Raw genomic sequence first — 23137 nt, 5'->3', positions numbered from 1 at the left:
TGAGGGGTCTCTTTCCTCTGGAGGCAGTTGGGCGGCTTCCAGCCACTGGGAGGTTGCTCGCATGATGTGACGGATACCTACCTAGTCAATTTAGTAAGGTAGTTGGACGATGGCAGGCCGGCGATTGCACCTTGAGGGACACGGTCCGAGAGGCGGCATCTGACACCCTTTTGGCTCTCTCTGCCATTGTCCTGTTTGGTTATTTCTTCTATTTTCTTACATCTGCCGTTGGTGAGCAGCCCTTGATGATGACCATCACCGCCCAGAAACTCACTCCAGAGGTCCTCCTCGCGGCGCCGCGGCGCTCGCCGGGCGTGCCCAACGCCACGGGCGAGCTGGTCCTGTATACGGTGAGCTGGATTGACCTGACTACGAAACGAAGCTCCGGCTGGATTGAACCATGACACTCTAATTGAAGTACACGCAGCTGACTTGAAGTCCTCCTATCCAGGTCTCGACATACTCCTTCGACTCCCACTCCAAGACGGCGCAGATCCGCGTCCTCAACCTCAGAGAAGGAACGTCGCATCTCGTCTCCGAAGACTCCGCGGCCAGCGAACCGATCTGGATTGCCGAGGAGGAGATTGCCTATGTCAAGAGCCTCGACCACGGTGCTTCGGCCCTGGTGGCGCAGCACGTCTTTAATCCCCATGAGTAAGTTGATCTTGATCCGTTGGAAGACGGGACATGTCGGAATACTAACGATTTGCAATCCATAGGTCAAACACCATCCAGCGCTTCGGCGGCAGCATTAACAGCCTCAAGGCCAAGCCGCTGTCCGCAGACAAGGTGGCCTTTTGCTGTGCCGCTCTGACGACGCCCGATGGATGCATGTACAGCCCGGCTGCGGAACCAAAGTCCTACACCTCGGCCAAGATCTACACGTCCCTCTTGGTACGGCACTGGGACTCCTGGAATACCGAGAACAAGAACTCGCTGTGGTACGGCCAGCTCAACAAGGCCGACGGCAAGTGGACGCTTGGGAACTCGGAGCTCACCAACCTCCTGGCCGGCACGCGGCTTCACTCTCCCGTGCCCCCCTTTGGAGGTACCGGTGACTTTGACATATCCTCGACCGGCATTGTCTTCGTTGCAAAGGATCCGGATCTGAACCATGCGAGAACGACCAAGACCGACCTCTACTTTGTCCCGCTGCAGTCGTACTTGGACAAGCCGACCTTTCCCCAGATTGTCAAGACGGGAACGCTGCGAGGCTATTCACTCTCTCCGGTATTTTCGAGTGATGGAAGACAGGTAGCCTTTCTGCGCATGAAATCCCAGCAATACGAGGCCGACAAGACGAGATTACTGCTGATCCCCGACGTCACCGACCTGAGCAACGTGCAGGAGTTTTATGCCACGGAGGATGGCAAGGGCGGTTGGGACTACAAGCCCGATTGGCTCATCTGGAGCCACGACGACAGGGAATTGTACGTTGCGGCCGAGAAGCATGCTCGTGTTGTTCTGTGGAAGCTGCCGTCATCGCCGCTGAAGGCCAAGTCTCTACCCACCCCTATTCACGAGGATGGATCCGTGGCCGAGGCAAGAGTCCTCGGAAAAGGTCCGTCCCTGTTCATCACGACGAGATCGCGAGTCGAGAGCTCCAACTACGAAGTCCTAGACCCTGCCTCCAAATCCACCACCATTATCTCGTCTAGTTCAAGGCAAGGTAAGGCCTTCTCTTTGAACAAGTCGCAGTGCCAGGAGATTTGGTTCAAGGGTTCCAAGGGCTACCCCATCCACGCCCTGGTGACCCTGCCCTCGACATTTGACTCGTCCAAGAAGTATCCCTTGGCCTTTTTCATACATGGTGGACCTCAAGGAGCTTGGGGAGAGGACTGGAGCACTCGCTGGAACCCGGCCGTCTTTGCCGAGCAAGGCTATGTTGTGGTGAGCCCCAATCCCACCGGCAGCACGGGCTATGGCCAAGACCATACCGACGCCATCCGGAATAACTGGGGAGGCGACCCTTACATCGACTTGGTCAAGTGTTTTGAGTTCCTGGAGAAGGAAGTGAGCTACATTGACACGACCAGAGCAGTAGCTCTCGGCGCGTCTTATGGCGGCTACATGATTAGTGAGTCTTTCCCAGCATCTTTATGTGCATGAGAAGCCCTGGTCTGACTTTTATCAGACTGGATCCAGGGTCATGACCTCGGACGGAAGTTCAAGGCATTGGTGTGCCACGACGGCGTCTTTTCGACCCTGAACCAGTGGTCCACCGAGGAGCTCTTCTTCCCGGAGCACGACTTCGGCGGCGCCCTCTGGGAGAACAGAGAAGGCTACGAGAAGTGGGATCCCGCAAAGCACGTTGGGAACTGGGCCACCCCGCAACTGGTAAGCTGGAATCGGTAGTGCTCTACGATTTTCCTCGGTAATTTGGCTGATTCGTTGGGATTCACAGGTCATTCATAATGAGCTTGACTACCGTCTGCCCATTTCAGAGGGTCTGGCCATGTTCAACGTTCTCCAGGCCAGCGGCGTGCCGAGCAAGTTTGTCATGTTCCCAGACGAGCATCATGTAAGTCATGAGTATACCATCACCCTTGCAAGAGAAGGAGGGTGCAGATGCTAACAGCAGGAAACGTAGTGGGTGCTCAAGCCCGAGAATTCTCTCGTCTGGCATAGGGAGGTGCTCGACTGGATCAACAAGTACAGCGGAATCTCGGAACAAAACTAGATTGCTCTCTGTATCCCCCCTTTCGGTTTGTTTATTGTATGTTGACCCTCGCATGTTGAGTTGGCGCTTGTATGATATGCTTGTGGAAACGTGTAAGCATCAGGAGGCCTTTTGTGTTGGGAGTAACTTTGGTTTGGCAATTGCATCTTGGCAATGGTTACCCTTCAGGTTATTGAAAGTAGTAATGCGATTCATGTCTATAAGGAGCAGATTGAAGGTGAAGGAAAAAAACAGGCCTCTCAAGACATTCAAGCCGAACCGTGTACAGTGTCGAGTCTACCTGGTGGCTCATCGCACTGTGTGGATTTCTCTAGCTTGGAGCTAGTCTGAATCTCAATTCACCTTGTGAGATTGAATCTAGCTTCACCTTTTGACAGCTAACCCCGGCACACAATAACTTCGCTGCTCAACCACCACGACTCCCGTCCTTGCTTCGCACCTGAAAACGAGAAATTGCGCGTACGATCCAATCACAGGCGAACATGCGCTGTGCGAGAACTCCAGTGCGACAGAGCCGATGACGTCCTGCAGAGCACATGCGACAAGCTGAACGATCCTTGTAGCGCCTCTCGCAGCCACTTGGACGGCTTCTGCTTTCTCTTCACTTCCTTCTGCCTCTTCTTTGCTTGACTTGTCTCTTCTCTCTTGTCTCTCTTCTCCTCAGCAATACTTGTTACCTTACGCCAAATACCTACCCGCCATGGCCCGCCCGCCCTCCATGTTCCACGCCTTCCTCCGGCCCTCGATCCTCCAGATCCTGCGCGCGACGGGCTACCACAGCACGCGCCCGGCGGTGCTCGACACGCTGACGGACATTGCGGCGCGGTACCTGACGCTGCTGTGCGAGAAGACGGCGGGCAACGCGGCCAACAACCACGGCGACGCGGGCGACTACGACGTGGTGGACGTGCGGATGGCGCTGCAGGAGGTGGGCGCCCTGCTGCCGGACCAGGCGTGGCGGCGCGACGGGGAGGAGGACATGAGGGGCGTGGAGGAGTTCATCGGCTGGTTTGCGGGCCCGCGGATGAGGGAGATGATGGAGATGGGGAGCGGGGACACGGAGAGCGATGCTACGGATTATTTGGCGGGTGAGTTTGGAATGAGTTTTTTTTTTTTTTTTTTTTTCTTTTTCCTTCCTCTTCGTCTTGCGATGAGGTTTTTGGATATGGATGGGGTTTGACTGACTGACTGACTGGCTGACTGACGGCTTTTGTGTGTTTAGCCCTCAAAAAGAAGCATAGCAAGACTGGTGACGATGCAAAGTGGCAAGGCACCATCTTTGGCAAATCAACCGACAGCAACGAAATCCTCGTCGAAGGCGGGCCCGTGACGAGCATCAGCGAATGGATATCCCAACGAGCGCCGGAACCACGGCATCCACCGCGAGAAACGACGGAGCAAGAGCAAGATGAGCAAGAGCAGCAGCAGCAGCAGCAGGAGACGGACAAGGACGGAGATGATAAGCCCGAAGCCACACGGTCAGGGAGGTCCCCTAGCTCGGGCCTCAGCTCGGTGGGTGACAGGTTGGCTGGTGATGCCGCCGCCGAGGTCATGGATCTCTCCTAGAAGGAGGGATGCGATGCCTCGGAGGCAGTGGGAGAGGAACTTGAAGCTGCTGCTGCGCCGCCTGTGAAGCGTTCTAAGAGGAAGAGGGGGCGTCCTAAAAAGACGGGGCAGCGTCGTTAGTTGGCCGTGGAGGGGGGAGACACGAGACAGAATTGGGAGAGGTTCTTCGTCTTTTATTTTGTTTTGATTGCATAGCGTTGGAGTTTGGGATGGTCAGGAGAGGGGAGATGACTCTGCGTGGTCGGTTTAATGGATTGGCAAAAGGGTCCTTTGTTCGATCTCTCTCGCCTGTCTTCTCTTCCTAACATCAGAAGGGAGCAAATACAGAGCCAAAAAGTAGGTTCTTTTCTATATGGTATGATGGCAAAGAAGACTTGCAGTGTGCTATGATACAATTTTCCCCATCTAGGAGTGACTCGTGATCCCGGTAACTTCGAGCTCTCCCCGGTCCTTTGAACATGATCCATCCCACCCCAAATCGTTTTCATCATATCTCTAGTAATACAATCTATTCATATTCATACACCCATGATATCCCAACATTCACTTCTTCGGCCCCAAAAGCTCACACACCCCCATCTGCCTCGCCACCTCAACAAACACCCTCCTCTTCTCCCCCTCGCTGCCCTCCGCGGGCCAGAACGTCTTCTGCAGAAGCGCATACAGCGCCTCCCCGCGCCTCCCCTCGCCCTCGAGCTTTTTGGGATCAAAGTTGGCCCACGCGAGCAGCTCGCGGTCAATCTTGGTCTTGGCCACCGTCAGCCTGCGGCGCTGCGAGGGCGTGTCCCACGCGAGCTTGGTCGTGCCCATGACCATTTCCATGACGAGCGTCTCGGGCGGCAGAAACTTGAAAATCTCCTTCAGGGCGGTCACGGCGACGAGAAGGCCTGCGTTGTCGCGGAGGCGGCGGAAGGTGTGCAGCATCTTGCGCGCGAGCTGTCCGTCGATGCCGTCGGGCTGGAAGACCTGCCTGTGCTTGATGGTTTCCTTGAACATGGCTCGCGCGGCCTCGGTTTCGGTCGCTTGGGTTTCCGGGTCGCGGATCTGGTAGCGGTTCACGCCCAGGGTCTTCCAGAGCGCGCTGAATGTGTATGGGTCGGGGACGACCTTGTTGCTGTCTACGAGGGAGTGGTATAGGGCCACTGCCTCTTGTGGCTGCCCTTCTTGAATGAGAGATTCGAGGATCTGGTTCATCATGAAGGCGTCGGGGCTGAGCTCTGCCGCGCGGAAGGCGTTCCACAACTCCTCCAGGCGGCCGTGAAGGCCTCGCTGGCGGTAGTTCTCGGCAAGCAGCCAGAACGTCTCAGGGGTAGCCCGTGCCGAATCCACTCGATTGCTCTGCGGTGAGGGTGTAGAGCCGTCATCAGGGCTCTTCTCACTGCTAGACTTTCGGCTGGCCACAAACTTGAGCCGCGACTCGATCAACTCCCAGCCAAGGGCGTCGGCCTTTTCGAGATCGTCAGCGCCGCCCGACCGCTGCCACGCTCCAATGAGGCCGTTCAAGTGTATCGGCGCAGCCTCCACGCCCTTCTCCCGCATGAATTTGACGACGCTGAAAGCGCCGTCCAAGTCCCCGGCGCCAATCAATCGCTTCAACCACTTGCCCAGGAAAAACTTGTTGGCAACGACAGACGGCAGGAAACTTTGCCTGGCCAGATCGATGCGGCCGTCGCTCATCATGTCGACAAAAGCGTATAGGGCATTCTCCATGTAATGGGCAGTCAGGAAATATGAAATCACCTGGTCGTAGTCTGTAAGGGTCATGTCCTTGCCCAACAGCTCCCTCATCTGGCGGTAGGTAGCCCATGCTTTCTGCCGGCCTTCCTCGGTACCCTGTTCGCAGCTTGTTCGAATGAGAGGAATGAGGATGCGCGGGCTCATGTTGCGGCTGAGGAGCTTATTCATTGCTCGTTCTGCCTGCTCCAGATCGCCGACACGGCAGTACATCCTCGCGCCGAGCTCCCAAAATTCCTGAAAGGCCTCCGAATTGTCCGCCCCGAGCGTGCTTATGCATCGCTTCCAGTTTTCAATGGCCTTGGATTCCCATCCGTCCACGAAGACGGCCTCGATGGCCAGGACCTGCTGAGCAGGGCGAAGCGTAACCCCGGCCGTGCTCATGTCCCTGGCGAGCAGAGCAATGCGTGACATCTCGTTGACGTCGTCTCTTTCGCTCGAGAATGCTCTCCAGAGAACATCCCACACGGCTGGGGGCACATCGCTCCAGTTCTGGGCCAGGGCCCGCCTCGTCGCATGGTATGCTTTGTATAGGGACTGCACACCCTTTGCCTTCATGCCTGAAGCCTTCTCTGCGAGGACGAAGCGGCTGATGATGGAGTTGAACCTGGAAAGCTTGCGACGCCGATTTGCCTTGTCATCAAGATCTATGCGCACTTGCGGTATCGAGTCTTGAGGCTGGTCGGAGGAGCTGTCCCCTTCCAGCGACAGATCTGGCACATCCCCGATGAGCTGTTCCAGTACTCCTTTGGGTAGGTCGGCGCTTGCTTCTTTTAATTCGACATCGATTGACCGTGCATATTCTTCCATATTTGCAATGATCTTTTCGACATCTTCCGCAGAGTTGACCTTGCCCCAACCGTCGCCAATCTGGCTCAGAACCTCCCTGAAGGCGTCCCTGTCATCTTGGCTGCGGAGCTTTGACCTTAGGTTGAAGAGGTTATTTCGCAATTCGGCGGCGTCGATTCCACCCAAGGACTCGCCAAAGGCCTCTTCACTGGACAACTCTTTTCGGTTTCGGTCACCTTGCTCGAAGAATCGGACAGAGAAATCGTCGGCATTCGTCTTGGCCTTGTCGGAAGCCTGGAGGCTTTTGAGGCCTTCCAAGTAGCGAGCCAACTCCTCTTTCGACGGCTGGCGTGCGATTTCTGGATCCGGCCGAGGCTGGGATCGAGGTTGAGATCGTAGCCTTGCTTTACTCGCGGTTTGGGAGGCTTGTGTGCTGTAGGATGCGGGCCGCCATGCTTGTGCCGGCTGCTTTGCGCGAGCGGCCAAGCATGAGCGGCAGATGATGTCGTTTCGACATCTGAGGTCGCGAAAGATGAACGGTCGGCATGACATAGTTTGAGGAATCAAAGAATGAAGCGCAGTGCCTTTAGCACTCGCCCGTTTGAGCGTCGGAACTTTTTTTTCTCTCTGGAGATGATGCTAAAAAGTTCGAGATGGAGGGATGCGATTGCCATGTCAGTGGTGGATTGACTCCCCACCATGCCGTTATCGATAAGATACAGTACAAGGGACTTACTTGTCTTAGTGAGGGCATCCTCCACTCTTCATGTAAAAGAAGCACTCGAGAGATTGGCTACAGCCATATTCCTGGTAGTGAATTAGTCTCTTGTTTGCCGGAATTGATCCAATCGCCTCCTCAAATGTCTAGGCCAAATAACTTCAGAGGACCAAAACTTGGACATTACTGCCTTAGGTGCTACTACCTGATACTTGTAAGCAGAATCTCGTTGTGCGATGAAATCTTCTGTTCTTCTTCCTTGAGTGAGATTTCCGATTCGCATATCATTCCAGATAAAAGATTGCCTTCTCTGAGCACTACGATATGATGGGTTGTTGCAGCCATCTCTAGCATCACTGGCGGATAAGAGTTGTTGAATCGAGACCCGAATAATGCGCAACGTGCTATTATATTTACACTGAGCTCATTCTATTTCCAGCCCAACTTCACGGCCTTGCTGAAGCTTCGATCCGTACGATATCCTTGAAAACCCGGCGAGGGTAGCTCTTCCGTCGTCACAACCTTATCATAGGTGGGTATGCATGTGGTATGTGATTATTTGGAGTATCTTCCGATAGTACTACATCGAAGACGAAGTCGTTAGATGGATACTATTCATGGGAGACTGATACCGGGCGACTCTGATAGAGGGATGGACTAACTTGTGGAATAGCTGGCCGAGTGGGCCCGGTTTGAATTGCTGGTCGGACATGCTCTGACGTCGGACGACATCGTTGGCGTTCTGGCGGCATTCATGGAGGCTCGCAAAGGCGGGCATGAGGCCGGAGCTCTAAACCAAGCAGTTGGTAGGAACCGTCAGCACGGGTACCAGACATTCACAAGAAGGGACGGTGGTGGACGGTGTGAGACATACTCGACGGCGAGTGGGCTGGGCCGGTGAAGTGTTTTGGGTCGACTCAGGAGTGTTATTCATGGTGACTGAGAAAGACGACTATCGATTGGTTGATGGAAAACTAGGTTTACCCGTTGATTGATGATGGAAAATGAAATGCAACGGTTCGGGAGCGGTTGGATGAAGATAGGCGAGAGAAAAGAAAGGGGAGGGGAGGGGAAGCTCCTTATGTACTGCAGCTGCCCACGAAGTGACGAGACAAAGAGGAACGCCGACAGCCAGGCCAGGACAAGCTTTCGGACCATCTGCGTGATAGCCAATGACGCTGGCCAATGACCCTAACGTCTCGCCACACACAACTTCTCGATGGACATGCCATCCTGCCGGCCTGTGGCTACGAGTCTCGATCGGCGCTAAACAGGGCCCTGATAGTGTCGAGCCGGGTCAACCACTTTTACATCCGGAGTTACAGTCCCTGCCGCGAAGAGGATTAGTGGTGGGAAGAGGATGACGCGATTGGATAAGCCATGTCTGGGTAATGGTTCGATGTGCTCTACAAATGCGCACGAGACCTTTGTCTCTATGTACAAGCATGTTGTGGTTGCAGTACGTCTAGGCACATACTAGTACATGCCCAGAGACCTTGGGCTTCAATTCATCTCACTGACCGAGAAGGCCTCAATATGAGGATAGCTGTCGTCAGCATTCAGCCAGTCTTTCTCGATCTCCATGCCAGATCCTACTATATTAATCGTCTATTTCCAGGAGCATCTGGCACCAACGTTCTCGATTCGCCTTCCCTCTCTCGACCATCTCGTTCCGCTGCTTGCTGCCCCCAACAGTGCCACAGCGTCATCAACGGTGACGCGCGGTGCTTCAAGTCCCTGTAAGTTCAGCAGCACATTCAGTACAAAGCCATGCATGCTTCCATTGGCGTCGTTGAAGTACCGGCTGCTGTGGAGCGCCGTGGGGCAAGTGCAGGTGGTGGATTGCGGGGAAGGTCCCACCGACGCAGTGGAGTACGTACCGAGAGCCCCGAGAAGGCTGTCGGACGGAATTAGTGTTGATCCTGAGAGCTGATGCCTGGATGGAGAACGACTGACGGACGAGGACGGATCCAGTTAAGGCCACCAGGAACAAGCAGCGAATACCAGACCTGGACGCCATCAGCGAGCTGCTCAATGGGCCTGGCCGTCCCGCCAGCCTTGTCGGTATAACTCATTTCCTTTCTTTTGCTTGTCGAAGCCATCAAGGAACCACTGCGGCGGATCACGAACAAGAGCCTCGCGCCGTCCCGAGGCCGCCTCAATGCAGAGCAAGCCCCTCTGCCCAGCCGGACTGGTGACAGGCGACTATGAACCATGATGCCGCGTCCACCTCCTCGGCGCGGATCCACGACCGGCTCTCACCACCTGGCGCCGCTGCGACTGCCGGCGCCGACGACCCCGACGCAGATGCGGACCCTCGTGATCGTGCCGAATCGCGGCAGCGCTCGAGGTCCAGCAACGGCCGGCAGCGCAGGAGGAGGAGGAACAAGAAGAAGCAGAATCCGGGCCTGGCTAAGAAGCTCGCCTTTCTCACACACCTGCTCAAGACGCTCGACCTCGTCTTCTTTGCTGAGTTGAGCTCCTTATACTACATGGAGTGCGTTGCCTCCCGGACAAACTCCCCCTCCCCTCCGTATGAAACGCATGGGCTGATAGTAGTATCGTGTGTCCATCTACAGATGTTCCATATTTCGATTTTTCTTGCGTGCCGCGCCCCAATACATGTATCTCACCCCAAAGGACGAATCCTTTGCCCTCTTGATGCCGGCTACCCAGCTGCACGTCATCCTGATAGTGGTGCCTAACCTGCTGTGCATGGCATTGCACCTTTTTGGCTCGCTGCCCACCGGTCCCGAATATCACCGAGGATACCAACATGGGGGAATGATTATCGACTTCATCGGCCAAATGCCCGCCGCCTATAGGCTGTACTACTTGATGGCAGATGTATTCATCTTATTCATCCAGTGTCTGATGCTTACAATACACAACCAAAGGGAGAGCCTGCGTGTCGCTCTTAAGACGTTCCGGCCGCTTATATCTGAGATGGTTCTGGAGCCAATCGCTCCCCGTTCGCCAGAGGACTTGGACGCGGAGGAGCGCGGAGTTTCTCGGCACGTGCCGGGTCTGATGATCAACGAGACGGACGAAATCGAGCTACAGCAGATTGGCAGACCGGGAGACGGGGAGGGAGCAGAAGAGCGTAACGAGCAATCCGGATATGCCGCCGGAGACGCTGGGGACGAGCCACCGAGAACGCACTTATCCGACATGATGAGTTCCGGTAACGCTGTTCTCAACGAATATCACATTGTCCACACGATGAGGAGCGCTGCAATGAACACGGGGGGCTCAACTGCGCTGTCTCTACAATCGATCGGCTACAGAGCCACCATGGCGAGCATGCAGGGTCGGCGCCGAGGGGCGACTCTCCAGAGCTCCCTAGTTCCCCCTAACGGCTAGAATATGTTTATACGCCGGTATATAGTGTATCTATTACATGAAGCCGCAATCCAACTTTTTTTTTTTTACTCTCAAGCACAACCGAACCTCGCAGACCCTTTTACGCCGCTGTGATTTCGCCAAAAAGGAAAACAAGGACAGACCCTCCACCCCATCAACCCAATGATTCCATTTAGGCGACTTTCCTTCCTACGTTGCCGACACCAGTGCCCTTGACAGAGACTATAATGTCGCCGCTATCATCGTCCTCAACGTCCCTCAGCCCCCAGCTGCTTGCGCCAAATGTCTTCAGATCTCTTGCCAGTTGAACAATTTCCTCGGTGCCCAGGATATCCCTGCCAATCCTCAACCGGCCGACGTCTTCGGAGCCCATGGCCATCAGGGTCAGCACAGAGCCCGCCGAGACGGGGGTCACGCAGCCTCCCTTTGCAATCGTTTCCAGCAGCTGATAGGCGCATCTCCTTCCAATGTCTTCCGGGACCTCTCCACCAGACGGGAGCACGACAACGTCTGCCGAGTAAAGCACGCCGACGGCATTTGACTCTGCCACGAGGCTCAGGCCGTAGCCTATCCCCAACCTTCTCTTGCTGCCTGCCTTGTCTCCCGTGGGAACCAATGGCGCCTGGTCGTACTGCGCCGCGATGTGGATGTCGGTGACGAAGGGGTTCAGGATCTCTCGAGCGGCGTGGATCATGCGGGCGTTGTTGGAGGCGGAGACGCCGGTGCAGTAGGCCACACCTCGTATCCTCTTGACGCGGCCGGGGCTGCGGTGCAGATGCAGCGTCTTGGGCAGGCGGACCTGGCTGGCGAAGCGCAGCTCGACGATGCCGCCGCCGCCCTTGCCGCCGGGTCCGGCGCAGGAGCGCTGCAGGACGCGCAGCTCGATGCGGGCGGGCGGGATGCCGAAGAGGCCGAAGAGGGGGAGGATGGCGGTGCGGAAGGTGTCGACGGAGACGTCGCCGGCCTCGGTGGCGGAGGTGATGACGCCGGGGCCGGAGAAGCGGACGTTCATGTGGGCCTTTGAGAAGGGCGCGAGGAGGCAGAGCGGGAGGAGGAAGTAGGTGATGCCGCGGGTGCAGGTGACGGGGATGGAGTGCTCGATGACGTCGCCGTCGGCGGCGCCGAGGCCGGCGATTGTGCCGGTGATGAGGCCCGGGTGGTACGAGATGGTGGTGCCGCTGTAGGATATCTGCATCGACGAGCCGTTGGTGACGGCCTCGAGGAGGCGCAGGAAGGAGACCTCGTGGGGAGCCAGGCCTGGGTTCGTCGGCGAGGAGCTGCGGATCTTGGAGATGTGGATGGGGCGGCCGGTGAGGGTCGCGATGGTGAGGCGCCGGGCAAAGGACCGGTGGCCGGTGAAGCGGAGGAATTCAGGCGATGAGCCTGACATTTTGGGCGGTTCTGTTGCTGTCCTTTTTCTACCTATTATACGATGATCGATCGAGTAGGGAACGTCGTTGTACTTTGGGATTGAATCTGCAGGCGAATCTGCTGTTTAACTGCGACCAAGAGGTAGAAGACGAGGAGGAGGAGATCGTGGGTTGTATATTTCGTTCGATTGTCGTCGCAAAAGTTTTGGTGGTCCTGGATATGGGCGAGGAAAATTATTGTTTTCTGCCGGCGGATTGATTTTCTGGGGCTGGAAAGAGTAGGCGGTGAGTGAGCTTGGTTTAGCGCAGAACGACCTTCGCCTTGTCGAGGTACATGGGTACTTCGAACTGGTGAAGATTGGCAGCAATTCGAACAGGAAGGAATTAGCATTCTTCGAGCATCGCTACGAAGATACAAATTGAATAATCAATGCAAGAAAATAGTTCTCATTTTCGATGTCTTTATTCACAGCTACGGTCGCATTCCCATCATTACCACAGTCACATGGAGGCGAGATAGCCATGTGTTGACAGCTTCGCCCTCTAAGCATGGTCAGCTCTCACATATCAGTGCAACTTCTCCCAGCCGTTCCGACTTGCCAGTAAATCTCAGAAACAAGTACTATTTTGAAAGCTCAAACAAATGCATTCCCTGCTCGTACAACGCCGATATGCCCCTTTCTGCAAAAAAAAATCAGTAACCTTCTATCGTCTAGGTCCTGTATGAACTTCGATGCAAGCCATTCGAGCCAGACGAGGAAAGCTGTAAACCGCAAAACATTTAACTAGTAACGCCGCGCTTAGGCCGCTATGCATTACGCTTTCACCATGAAGATCTACGATGTCGGTCAGTAAGATGGTTCTAAGAGAAAGAAAAGGGAGGAGAAATACCTGTTTCAATGCTGAAGCATCCATGAACGCAGCCTTCTTCTGCGCGATAAACCGGGACCTCGGCGTGATGAAGTTGCCTCTGGTGGTTGGTGTTGATGTGCCCGTAGTGATAGGTGTGGCCGTTCCGGAGCGTGAAGTTGTGGTTGATGAAGCTTGAGGGACTGCGTCCGTCATCTCTGTGTCAGATGCGCCTACGTCGTCGGTCTTTCGCTTCTTCTTATCCTTGCTCTTCTTGTCCTTCTTGTCCTTCTTGTCCTTCTTGTCCTTCTTTTCTTTCTTCTCCTTCTTCTCCTTCTTGGAGCTCTTTGTCTTTTCGGAACCGCTGTTTGACGATGACTTATTCAGCACATCATCTGATTCTGTGGCATCCTTCTCAATCAGAACTTTGTCCTTCTTCGACTTCTTTTCTTTCTTGTCCTTCTTCTTGTCCTTCTTCTTGGCCTTTTCTGAGTCGCTGGACTGATTCGAATCAGCCTTGGCCAGCTTCTTAGCCCTCCGCTCCTCCTTTCGCTGCTTCTTCTTCCTCTTCTCGTCTTCTTCGTCGTCCACAGACATCTCGTCCTCATCCTTCAGAGCTGCAGCCTTTCTCTTCTTGGACTTCTCCTTCTTTGTCTCTTCAGCAGCCGCGGGTATCTTTTCATCTTCAGTCGAAGAGCTGTCCGAGTCGTCTGCGCTGTCTTTCGACTCGTCATTCTCCTGCATCGCATCGCCGACCAGCAAGCCTCCGCGCACGAATCGCATGGGGCCCCATTTGTTCTCCACGTATTGGTGCATCTTGACCTCCAGCCTGGCCTGTCTTTTCTCTTCCACTTCCGCCTCGGACTTTCCGTTGAGGCGACTGAGCAGATCTGAAAAGACGTCGAGGCCGGTCACTTCGTCCTCCTTGGACTTGGTGAACCCGAGGCCCTTCATGTCATCCTTGAGCGATACCCGGATGTACGACGCATTGGCGGCGGTGTGGAACTCGGAGTGCGCCGCGTTTTTGGCGCCGAGGAACTGGCCTGGCTCCCAGCCTTGCGACCTCAGCATCTTCTGGCCGAACGTGGTGGTGTCGCGAGTCCATTTTGTGTTGTTGGGATCGTTTTGGATTCGCCGACGCCTGCGTTGAGATTAGTGCCTCCCTTTGAGCCAGCAGAATTTGTATTCCAATGCCTTACGTCCGCGATTCAGCGAGCAGCCCCATCGTGTTTGACCTGAGAGACCTGGTAGATCTCGTTGATTTTCTTGCCTGTATGATTCTGCGCTCGCGAGGCCGTAAAACTGATTGCGAAAGATTAGGTGGGCGGAAAAAAAAGTGTGTGGGGCAGTTGACTCTTATCGCATGTTGTGATTGGGCAGAGAGCTAATGTTGGGCTTGACCGAAATAGGCTTGATAAGGTACAGTACATGCCAAAGACGAAGACCCTGTAAATCTTGACCAAGATGCGGCAAGCATTCAATCTTGTCCATATTAAGAGAGGAGAATATATGCAGTGTATTGCTGTTCTCTAACACTAGGATTCTGTCCAGCATCTCACATCCATACTTTTATTGTTATTGCAGAAGAATATGCTCTCAAAGGACTTCATCAGGTACAATGCACGCGCATGGAAACCGACTCGGGAGAGGCTGCTCTAGCCCCTTCGACGCCTCCTCAAGGTTGGTCAATGAAAATCAAAAGCTTGTCCGTTGTCGATCCTCCTATTGATCGTCTACGGCAAGAGGGGGGGGGGAAATCACTTGTTGAAGAATAGCCCATCACTGTAACCTGTTTATATCAAACAATATAGAGTGGCTAAGCAGATGAAGACGCAGCTCCATCCATGGTGGATAGAGTCTAATCGGCTGTGACGCTTCAATCAGGGACAAGAAGCCCACGCTTCCAAAGCAGTCCTCAACGAGGCCTGCCAAGGACAAAGCCTAGTTGATTGCTCATCGTAACGTGAGGCATATATACAAGTACGTTAGTATGCACGCTTGGTTCAGCCCGGATGTAGATTGCGTCAACACACATGCTATAAACCGTCACTAGGCTGGATGGCGGTGATGCCTCGACGCATGTGCAAGTTCACGACTGCCGAGCACCATGTATTACCTCCAACCTTGCCTATGTGAGGTAGACCATCCCTGCTTAAGTTACGCCTATCTCGTCCGCAATGCTCTCTCGGCATCCCGCATGACGATGCTCCGAACATACTATGTACTAGCAGCCTGCACTCTGCAGGATCGAATGGCATGGGTAATTGTGGCCCTTTTGACCATTTCTCTTCAGTGAGGAGAGACCTCATAATGCTTTATTTCTCGCCTATACAAGGTATCTACAAAGAGATGTTCACCATGCGCTTCTGCTTCTGATTCAGGGTCCTCCCACATTCGTACCATCGTGACAGGCAATTCACATCCCTTTTCTTTCTCCCTGGGGCCCTGGAGAAGCATGCGCCAAAGAAGGGCCCTCATAGGCGCATATCCAACCCGCCGATCTCTTAGCGGCCGAGGGGTCAGTAAAAAGAAGCTCATGGGTTCAACGTTAGCTCTGCACGCCTCGTGCTAGTTCCAGTCCAGCACTGACGCAAGACCCCCAAATCCGAATCTCGAGTTCGTTCCTTTTCGTCCACTAGGGTTCACATGCCGAACCGTGTGGCGATTGGGTTGGCCCAGGAGGCTTTGCAACTTGCTACATTCTTCTTCTTTCAATGTTCTCGAGATCCATGGGGGGGTCTAGCGGGCTGAAAACTGGACACTGGATGCTAAGCCGAGATGAAATGCGGAGCCCAGGCTTGTCAAGATCTCCCATATGTGCGATTGAGATGGGCGAACGGGGGTCCAAGTTGGTCCTTAGATAGGGAGGTGCCTGGGGATTGCATGATTGTGGGTGTTCCCACGAGGTACCGTGTTATCTGATGTGGTTGGTCCTGTGGTTTGTCTGACCGCTTGGTAAGGAGCAGACTGCACCGATTGCTGATGTTCATATGGAGCAGGACTGCGTATATCATCTCCACACCCTGCGTCTGATCTACCAGCTGCTGGCTTGTTCTCGTACTCATTCTTCGAATCACAACTTTTGCATAAGCAACGACGTCCATACTGTGTATTGGAGGGTAGAAGGAGATAACAATATATGTACACAGCTCACCATCACCATAGCACCTCCGTCACCGAGGGAAAGGCATAGCAGACCTTGCCGACGGCTTCGAACCACTTGGCACATGATGTAAGTGCGTGGCCAGGCCAGTACGAAACAGGCATTGCTGGGATCATGAGCGCAGACCAGGAGGGGCCGGGGTCCTCGAGCTGTCAACGAATCCGTTCCTCGCTCGCATACGCGTGTTCGCAAAGCCGCACTTAGTTTCCTCGACATGCTGCGCTTGTCTATTCGCTAGCAGTTTATCGTGGGAACAAGTACAGAGCTTGTCTGCCTTAAGACCACCTTAAGCAGTGCATCTCCATAGTAGATGTGCACTGTCATTGCGCAGGGTGTTCATGGGAGATCTTCTGCCGAGAGGCTCCTTGTACAGTACCGCCGCTTGGTGCCAGAAGCAACATCCCGCATCCCCCCTTTCCACTCCTCTCTCGAGGACCCATCCGCCATGTATCTCATAATAACACAAGCAAAGAGAGGCCTCGAGGCATATGTGGAACCAAAGATACAAGCTTCTGTCCATGGATCTACTCTAATCCCTAGTCCTGGCTGGAGCTTCCTCTGGTCCCGCTCTCGTCTCTTCAATGCCGCCCTTGTTCGTCTCCAACTTTCTTTTTTCTCCTCGATCTGTTTCTCTTTCATTTCTTCTTGTCTTGTCGTTTTGGCCCAGCTTCTACACTCACTTTTTCGGTCGAGCGTTGCTGCTTGGAAGCCTCACCTCGTGGCTGAACCTCCTAGCCGGCTTCCACTTATACCGCCCCCTTTCCCTCACCTTTGGTAATCAAGCTGGTCGTCAATTGGAGACTAATGGGGTTCCTCACTTGGTGCTCCCGGTGCGCGACCGGTTTGAGCATGCTGGTCCTCATCGGCCTCTGCTACTGGGTGATAACGCGAGAATCGATGGTCGAGCGACACGGCTTCAAGGTAGAAGGAACAAGCGCCGATGGCGAGACATACTCGTCGAAAACAACCACAGTCGGGGCCGGCATCTGGACCTTCGTCTTCGCCTACTACTGCCTCCTGATTCATTTCATGGTCGCCATGTTCCCCATCCGAGCATGCTGGTCCATTTGGAGCATCACGCAGTCCCTCAAGCGCGGATCGCAGAGCAGAGCTATTGAGGAGTACAAGGGCGCCGGGCTTCGCCGCTACAGCTCCTCGTCGTCCGTGGCGAGCTCGGAGACGCTGGCGTCGAGCACCTACAACGGCGTCTCGTCGACGGATACAGAGCTGAGCGACTCCCTGCCCGAGTTCTACGTCGACGGCAAGGCTGTGCCCGAGAGCCCCATCATTCATGCCATTGTCATTCCCAACTACAAGGAGGAAGTGGACACCCTTCGCGAGACTCTGGACGTCTTGGCCTCGCATCCCCAGGCCCAGAGCTGCTACGATGTAAGTCGTTCACTCTGAGCTCCGAAACCAGAAAATCACCATGATGCTTCCCCTGTTGCATCGCAAATGCAGCGGTTGCGCGACATGAATACATGTGGAATGGAAGCAATGCTGACTGGTGTTATTCGAACGTATCCAGGTCTACCTTGGCATGGAGCTGCGCGAGGTGGGCGGCGAGTCAAAAGCGCTGAGTCTCATCCAGCAGTTCGTCAAGCGGTTCCGGTCCATCGACTACACACTGCATCCGGGCGACATCCCCGGCGAGGCGGCCGGCAAGGGCAGCAACATGGCCTGGGCGGCGCGCAAGCTGAGCTCCAAGTATCCCATGTCGGTCCGCAAGAACGTCCTTGTCACGGGCATCGACGGTATGTGTCTGACTTACAAGTTCCTCCCGCCGAAGAGACTCAGAGACAAGACTTGTCCTCTCTCATGAAACTTCTCATTCATTCCCGATATCCGTGTATAAGATGGAGCTATGGTGCTGACATTGTCTGTGTTTGTTCTGTAGCCGACAGCCACCTCTCGTCGCGATACTTTGCGCAAATCTCCAACATGCACACGATTCACCCCGACACCGCTGCCACCACTCTGTATGCCGCTCCCATCATCTTCGACCGCAACGCCCACAACGTCACTGCTCTCGTCCGCGTCGCCGACGTCCTCTGGTGCGCCGCCGGCATGTCTGGCCTGTACAAGGGCTCCGTCATCGCGCCTCCTACATCTGTGTACTCGCTGCCGCTGGTGCTTGTCGACCGCGTCGGCGGCTGGGACTGCGACTCGGACGCCATTGGCGAGGACCTCCACATGTTCATCAAGTGCTTCTTCGCCCTCAACGGCCACCTCACCTGCCGCACCGTCCTCAGCCCGGTGAGCCAGACCAACGTCACTGGAGGCGGCAAGGGCGGACTCCGAGGCGCGTATCTCGACATCAAGGCTCGCTATAGACAGGCTCTTCGACACATGTGGGGTGCCCTGGACTCGGGCTTCGCATTGCGCAAGGCAGCTTCCATGTGGAAGGACAGAAAGTACACCTCTAGAGCGTTTCGTCCGCTGCACCGGACATGTCGTGGAGACAATCTGGATGCGTATTTCCCCGAGTCTCAGCTGGAAGACACCGCGGAGGCGCAGGCTGAGAACGGTGTCTTTTCCGACATCACGAGGGATACGCTCAAGGAGCCTCACTGGGAACGCATCTTCTACATGGGCCACCGCCTATTCGAAGCGCATTTCTTACCTCTCCAGATGCTGATTCTGGTCGTTGCGTCTTCTCTGTACACGTGGGTGACCGACGGCGGTGAAGACCCCAACGACCTGGCCTGGATCTTCTCAGCCTGCAACGTTCTCCGCACCATGGGCTTCGTCGAGATAGCCGTGTACATCTTCCTCTACGAGAGCTACCACCGGGTCTGCGTCCGCACCCGCGAGGCGGACATGGTCCAGGCCGGGCTGGCTGACGGCATGTGCTTCTCGCATCGGTCGTTGAAGAAGAACTTTGTCGACTACCTGCTTGTGCCCCTGGTGGCGCCTCTATTTGGCGCGATTCCTTGCGCCCAGGCGGAGATTGCGCACTTTTGGACGGCAGATTTGGAGTATGCCGTTAGCAAGAAGGCGCTTCGGCAGAGGGCCAAGTCTGTGACTGTGGAGGATATTGCGTGAGAGCGCTGAGCGCCCTCTCTTTGGAGTGCATATACTCCTGTCGATTCTGGGACATCGTGTGACACACTCCCTAATTAGAACTAATCATTTAGAATGAGCAGGGAAAGGACATGGGACATCCTTCTCCATCTCATTCCATGAGACATTGATGAGGGTCATTATCTGGAGTTTGACTGATTAACGGGTTACGGAGTATGCCCGAGAGAGCAAGTCTGGAGTTGGGGTAGACACTGCCCGCCGGTAATGAAGGGCCTTGGATGATTGGTCAATACTTAATGATAATACTATTAGATATCAGATGCTATGGTGCCAAATTGGCAGTGGAAATACCACATAGATGAAATGTAAATATCAAGAAGATAGTCACAAGTAAGTTGCAAGGTTGACCGAATTGCAAATGATGGTGATGACGGCTCTGGACGTCTGCGCTATATAACTATGTGTTCTAGTCTGACGAAATAAGAAGAAATTGTACAAGAACTGCGGTCTAATTTAGATGCTGCGACTAATGCAACGTTCCGAAGCTCATCGGCAGACACTTTAAGCCAATCTCAAACTGCGTGCGGAATCCTTTCAGATAGACGGCGCGGGAGATTGGTGGGGCCTCTGAGCCGGCAGTGAGTCGGATTGGAAAGAAAAGAACAGGAAAAAAGTGACATTTCAGCCAATCAGTTGACGGCGGTTCCTGAATGAGTCTGGATATTCCATTGCATGTCATTCTCTGTACGTCTGATTGGCGAGAAGTGACTAGTTTGAGAGAGGATCAAAGGGTTATCGAGCACCTTGGGTCTGACTATCGGGTAGTTTTGATGAATGTGGTTGAGTTGAGATGGCGTTGAGTACATGAGAGTGAGTGAGGCCTGTAGATGATTTGCAGGCTAAAGTTCTCACTCCATTATCAAAGATCATATTTCTTCTTCAAGTACGCGTATATCTATGCCCTTGGGTACCTAGGATTTCCCTCGTGAGCGACTGACAGCGTCATCAAGGAGGAGGTCATTCTATCAACTTCTTCAACATCAACATATAAGACATGTTGCCTCTCTACTCCAGAACGGCAGGCGGTGGAAGGCGGCTCAATGGCCGAGGCCCACCCTTGTGCATCACTGGCTCCGCTTCGGCGGGGTCGGTTGCTGAGCCAGCGACATCCACCGCCCGATAACCGCCTTATCAAACCACTCCTATTGGTCGCAGCCACCAAATGGAGACTCCGCTGGATGGCTTGACGGCGGAAGGAAGAAAAAAAAAAAAAAAAGAACCAAGATTTTTTTTTCTTAAGCTGCTCTCGCCTCGCCTCTTTTTTCCTTCTTCACGACGCGATTTCTTCAACCACTCGGGACGAGCAGAACCGCATTCTCTTCGCGATCTCTTTCTCTTCTTTCCCTTTGACTCTACTCCTCCAAGTCGTTATCGCCATTTGAAACTCCCGCTATAATGGCTGCTGTTCCCGGTCCCGTCTATGGCCTCGAGGTCCCGCCTGGAGAGGTGCTGATCCCGGCCAACTTGGAGTTTCCCGCCTCTGTAAGTTTCAACGTTCCTCTCTCATAGGACTTAGATGTCTATGATATGTCGTCGCTCAAGCCATGCTGCCTGGAGCCAAAGGGGACGTCATCTGGCATTCCTGCTACTGGTGTCCCAGCTCGGATTTATAGCAACCGGCGATGGGCGAGACTTTGGTTCACACACTTGACGCTAACCACCGGCTTTCTTCGTCGCAGTTCCGCATCACCATGGCCGCTCTCGACCCTACTGAGGAGCCTGAGCTTGATGACTCCAAGCCCACCCCTTCTGTCCCTCGCTCAACTCTGCGCCTGATCAAGCGCGCCTTCCCTGAAATGGAGGCCGACGATGACGAGAATGATCTGAGCGACGAATACATGAGAGCTCTTCTCGGTAACTCTGACGACGAGGATGACGAGGCCAACGGTGGCCCCAGCGACCCTGCCAAGGCTAAGAAGCAGAAGCAGGCCGCTGCTCTCAAGAAACTTCTCGAGGCCACCAACGGCGAGGGCTCCGAGGATGAGGATATGGAGGATGCCGAGGCCAACGGTGTCAAGTCCAAGAAGGGCAAGAAGGAGAAAGGCAAGGGCAAGGGCAAGGGTAAGGCCGTTGAGCAGGAAGTTGATGAGGACGAGGACGATGAAGATGACGAGGACGACTTTGACGATGAGGAGGGCGGCGATCTCGAGAACTTTGTTCTCTGCACTCTCGACACTGAGCGGGTAAGCAATCTTTTCCTGCAGAGCGCGACTCAGTCGATCAAAGTTTTACTGACACCCACTTCAGAACTACCAGCAGCCCCTCGACATCACTGTCAACCAGGGCGAGAAGGTCTTCTTCGTCGTCTCGGGAACTCACACTGTTTACCTGACCGGAAACTACATCATGGATGATGAGGAGGAGGACGAGGAGGATGAGGATGACTATGACCTCTCCCCCGATGAGCTGGAGTATGCCATGGGTGAGGATGACAGCGAGGAGGAGAGCGATGACCTTGATGATATCGCGGACCCCCGTGTCACCGAAATTGAGTCTGACGAGGAGGAGGCCCCCCAGCTGGTTGCCACCGACAACAAGAAGGGCAAGAACAAGCGCTCCGCTGCCGAGGCCGAGGGTCTCGATGAGCTCATGGCCAAGACCGCTGATTCTAAGCTTTCCAAGAAGCAGCAGAAGAAGCTCAAGAACAACAAGGGCGAGGCTGTGGCCGCTGAGGAGAAGGAGGAGACCAAGAAGGATGCCAAGAAGGTTCAGTTCGCCAAGAACTTGGAGCAGGGTCCTACCGGCTCAGCTAAGGACACCAAGAAGGCGGCCAAGCCATCTCTCGGAGTCAAGAACGTCCAGGGCGTGACGATTGATGACCGCACCATCGGCAAAGGCCGCACTGTCAAGAACGGCGACACTGTTGGTGTCCGATACATTGGCAAGCTCCAGAACGGACAGCAGTTTGACGGTAAGCTCGCTCACTTTCCGTGGCCATTTCCCTAGGCAGCAGAAGCTAACATGATATGCACCACAGCCAACAAGAAGGGCAAGCCCTTTTCCTTCAAGATTGGCAAGGGCCAGGTCATCAAGGGCTGGGACATTGGCATTGTCGGCATGGCCATTGGTGGCGAGCGCCGCCTGACGATTCCCGCCCACCTGGCCTACGGCTCCAAGAGCCTGCCTGGCATCCCCGCCAACAGCACCCTGACCTTTGACGTCAAGCTGCTTGAGATCAAATAAAGCAGGGTGTCTTGTTAAACTTGGGACTGGCGTTGGATGACTTCCACGGTTGCGTGTATTAATTCTTTGCCCGCATTATCTCAACCGCGTGGAAAGTCGGGCATTGTTCATGTTGATTTTTTTTCTCTCTTGTTGTGTTTCATTTTACGCGCCGCAACGTCTTCACGAGGAGCCTGATGTAAAGCAAGCCTACACCAGGGCGTGCGGTGCCGTACGAAATTCGGATCTGACATGTCATACTGGGCATTTGGGATCGGCCAAGGCGAGGAATCGGAACTGTTCGGGCTGAGCATACTCTGTCATATGTAAAAAGTCGCAGGTGGTCAAGGGCGTGGGATGACGATATAGACGTCTATAGCATGGAATCAGAAGATGCGTCCATTTGAAAGAATGTAATTTTTCTCCAACTTGGTTCTGAGCATGGACTCGTGACTATTGACTGCAACGCGTTTGAGGCGATGATGAAACCTATACGGACGGCTGTTCAGATATTGCATAAGCCACGTTTCTCTGCTTCGAACTCTCGCATACTGATCTCATGCCAGCACCGAATTGCCTTGCCATGAATAAGGTACAGCACCTACCTAATAGGTACTGCTTTCCTGATGATTACAGTTGCTGATAGGTGCTCAATGTGT

The 23137-nt window shown here is 54.4% G+C and overlaps 8 protein-coding genes across 8 annotated transcripts; 5 read left to right on the top strand and 3 right to left on the bottom strand.

The window, feature by feature from the left end:
• Positions 1–245: 245 nt before the first annotated feature.
• Positions 246–2680, top strand: CCMA1212_009770 (Dipeptidyl-peptidase 5; the record flags this gene model as incomplete). Its single annotated transcript, XM_073706840.1, has 6 exons — positions 246–350; positions 452–654; positions 720–2077; positions 2135–2337; positions 2405–2521; positions 2591–2680. 6 exons carry the CDS (start codon positions 246–248, stop codon positions 2678–2680), a joined length of 2076 nt encoding a protein of 691 aa, XP_073554774.1.
• A 700-nt stretch (positions 2681–3380) lies between these two features.
• CCMA1212_009769 (uncharacterized protein) lies at positions 3381–4246 on the top strand (the record flags this gene model as incomplete). Its single annotated transcript, XM_073706839.1, has 2 exons — positions 3381–3768; positions 3903–4246. 2 exons carry the CDS (start codon positions 3381–3383, stop codon positions 4244–4246), a joined length of 732 nt encoding a protein of 243 aa, XP_073554700.1.
• A 543-nt stretch (positions 4247–4789) lies between these two features.
• Positions 4790–8426, bottom strand: CCMA1212_009768 (uncharacterized protein; the record flags this gene model as incomplete). Its single annotated transcript, XM_073706838.1, has 3 exons — positions 8362–8426; positions 8150–8277; positions 4790–7286 (listed from the first exon to the last, which is right to left on the bottom strand). Exons 1-3 carry the CDS (start codon positions 8419–8421, stop codon positions 4790–4792), a joined length of 2685 nt encoding a protein of 894 aa, XP_073554699.1. The 5' UTR covers positions 8422–8426.
• Positions 8427–9694: 1268 nt separating this feature from the next.
• Positions 9695–10850, top strand: CCMA1212_009767 (uncharacterized protein; the record flags this gene model as incomplete). The annotated part of the gene is made up of 2 exons (XM_073706837.1): positions 9695–9984; positions 10067–10850. 2 exons carry the CDS (start codon positions 9695–9697, stop codon positions 10848–10850), a joined length of 1074 nt encoding a protein of 357 aa, XP_073554692.1.
• A 172-nt stretch (positions 10851–11022) lies between these two features.
• On the bottom strand, positions 11023–12240 carry CCMA1212_009766 (RNA 3'-terminal phosphate cyclase-like protein; the record flags this gene model as incomplete). Its single annotated transcript, XM_073706836.1, has 1 exon — positions 11023–12240. One exon carries the CDS (start codon positions 12238–12240, stop codon positions 11023–11025), a length of 1218 nt encoding a protein of 405 aa, XP_073554691.1.
• A 795-nt stretch (positions 12241–13035) lies between these two features.
• On the bottom strand, positions 13036–14499 carry CCMA1212_009765 (Protein PXR1; the record flags this gene model as incomplete). Its single annotated transcript, XM_073706835.1, has 4 exons — positions 13036–13056; positions 13112–14210; positions 14269–14371; positions 14493–14499. 4 exons carry the CDS (start codon positions 14497–14499, stop codon positions 13036–13038), a joined length of 1230 nt encoding a protein of 409 aa, XP_073554694.1.
• Positions 14500–17036: 2537 nt separating this feature from the next.
• On the top strand, positions 17037–19277 carry CCMA1212_009764 (uncharacterized protein; the record flags this gene model as incomplete). The annotated part of the gene is made up of 4 exons (XM_073706834.1): positions 17037–17041; positions 17081–17621; positions 17761–17986; positions 18130–19277. 4 exons carry the CDS (start codon positions 17037–17039, stop codon positions 19275–19277), a joined length of 1920 nt encoding a protein of 639 aa, XP_073554693.1.
• Positions 19278–20711: 1434 nt separating this feature from the next.
• On the top strand, positions 20712–22499 carry CCMA1212_009763 (FK506-binding protein 4; the record flags this gene model as incomplete). The annotated part of the gene is made up of 4 exons (XM_073706833.1): positions 20712–20798; positions 20930–21499; positions 21564–22227; positions 22294–22499. The coding sequence occupies 4 exons, from the start codon at positions 20712–20714 to the stop codon at positions 22497–22499; spliced, it is 1527 nt and encodes a 508-aa protein (XP_073554696.1).
• Positions 22500–23137: the final 638 nt, after the last annotated feature.

The sequence above is a fragment of the Trichoderma ghanense genome (assembly GCF_004382785.1).
Source record: "Trichoderma ghanense strain CCMA-1212 chromosome Unknown scaffold_18, whole genome shotgun sequence".
In the NCBI taxonomy this organism is placed as follows: Eukaryota; Fungi; Ascomycota; class Sordariomycetes; order Hypocreales; family Hypocreaceae; genus Trichoderma; species Trichoderma ghanense.
This window is presented reverse-complemented; position numbering and strand designations above follow the sequence as displayed.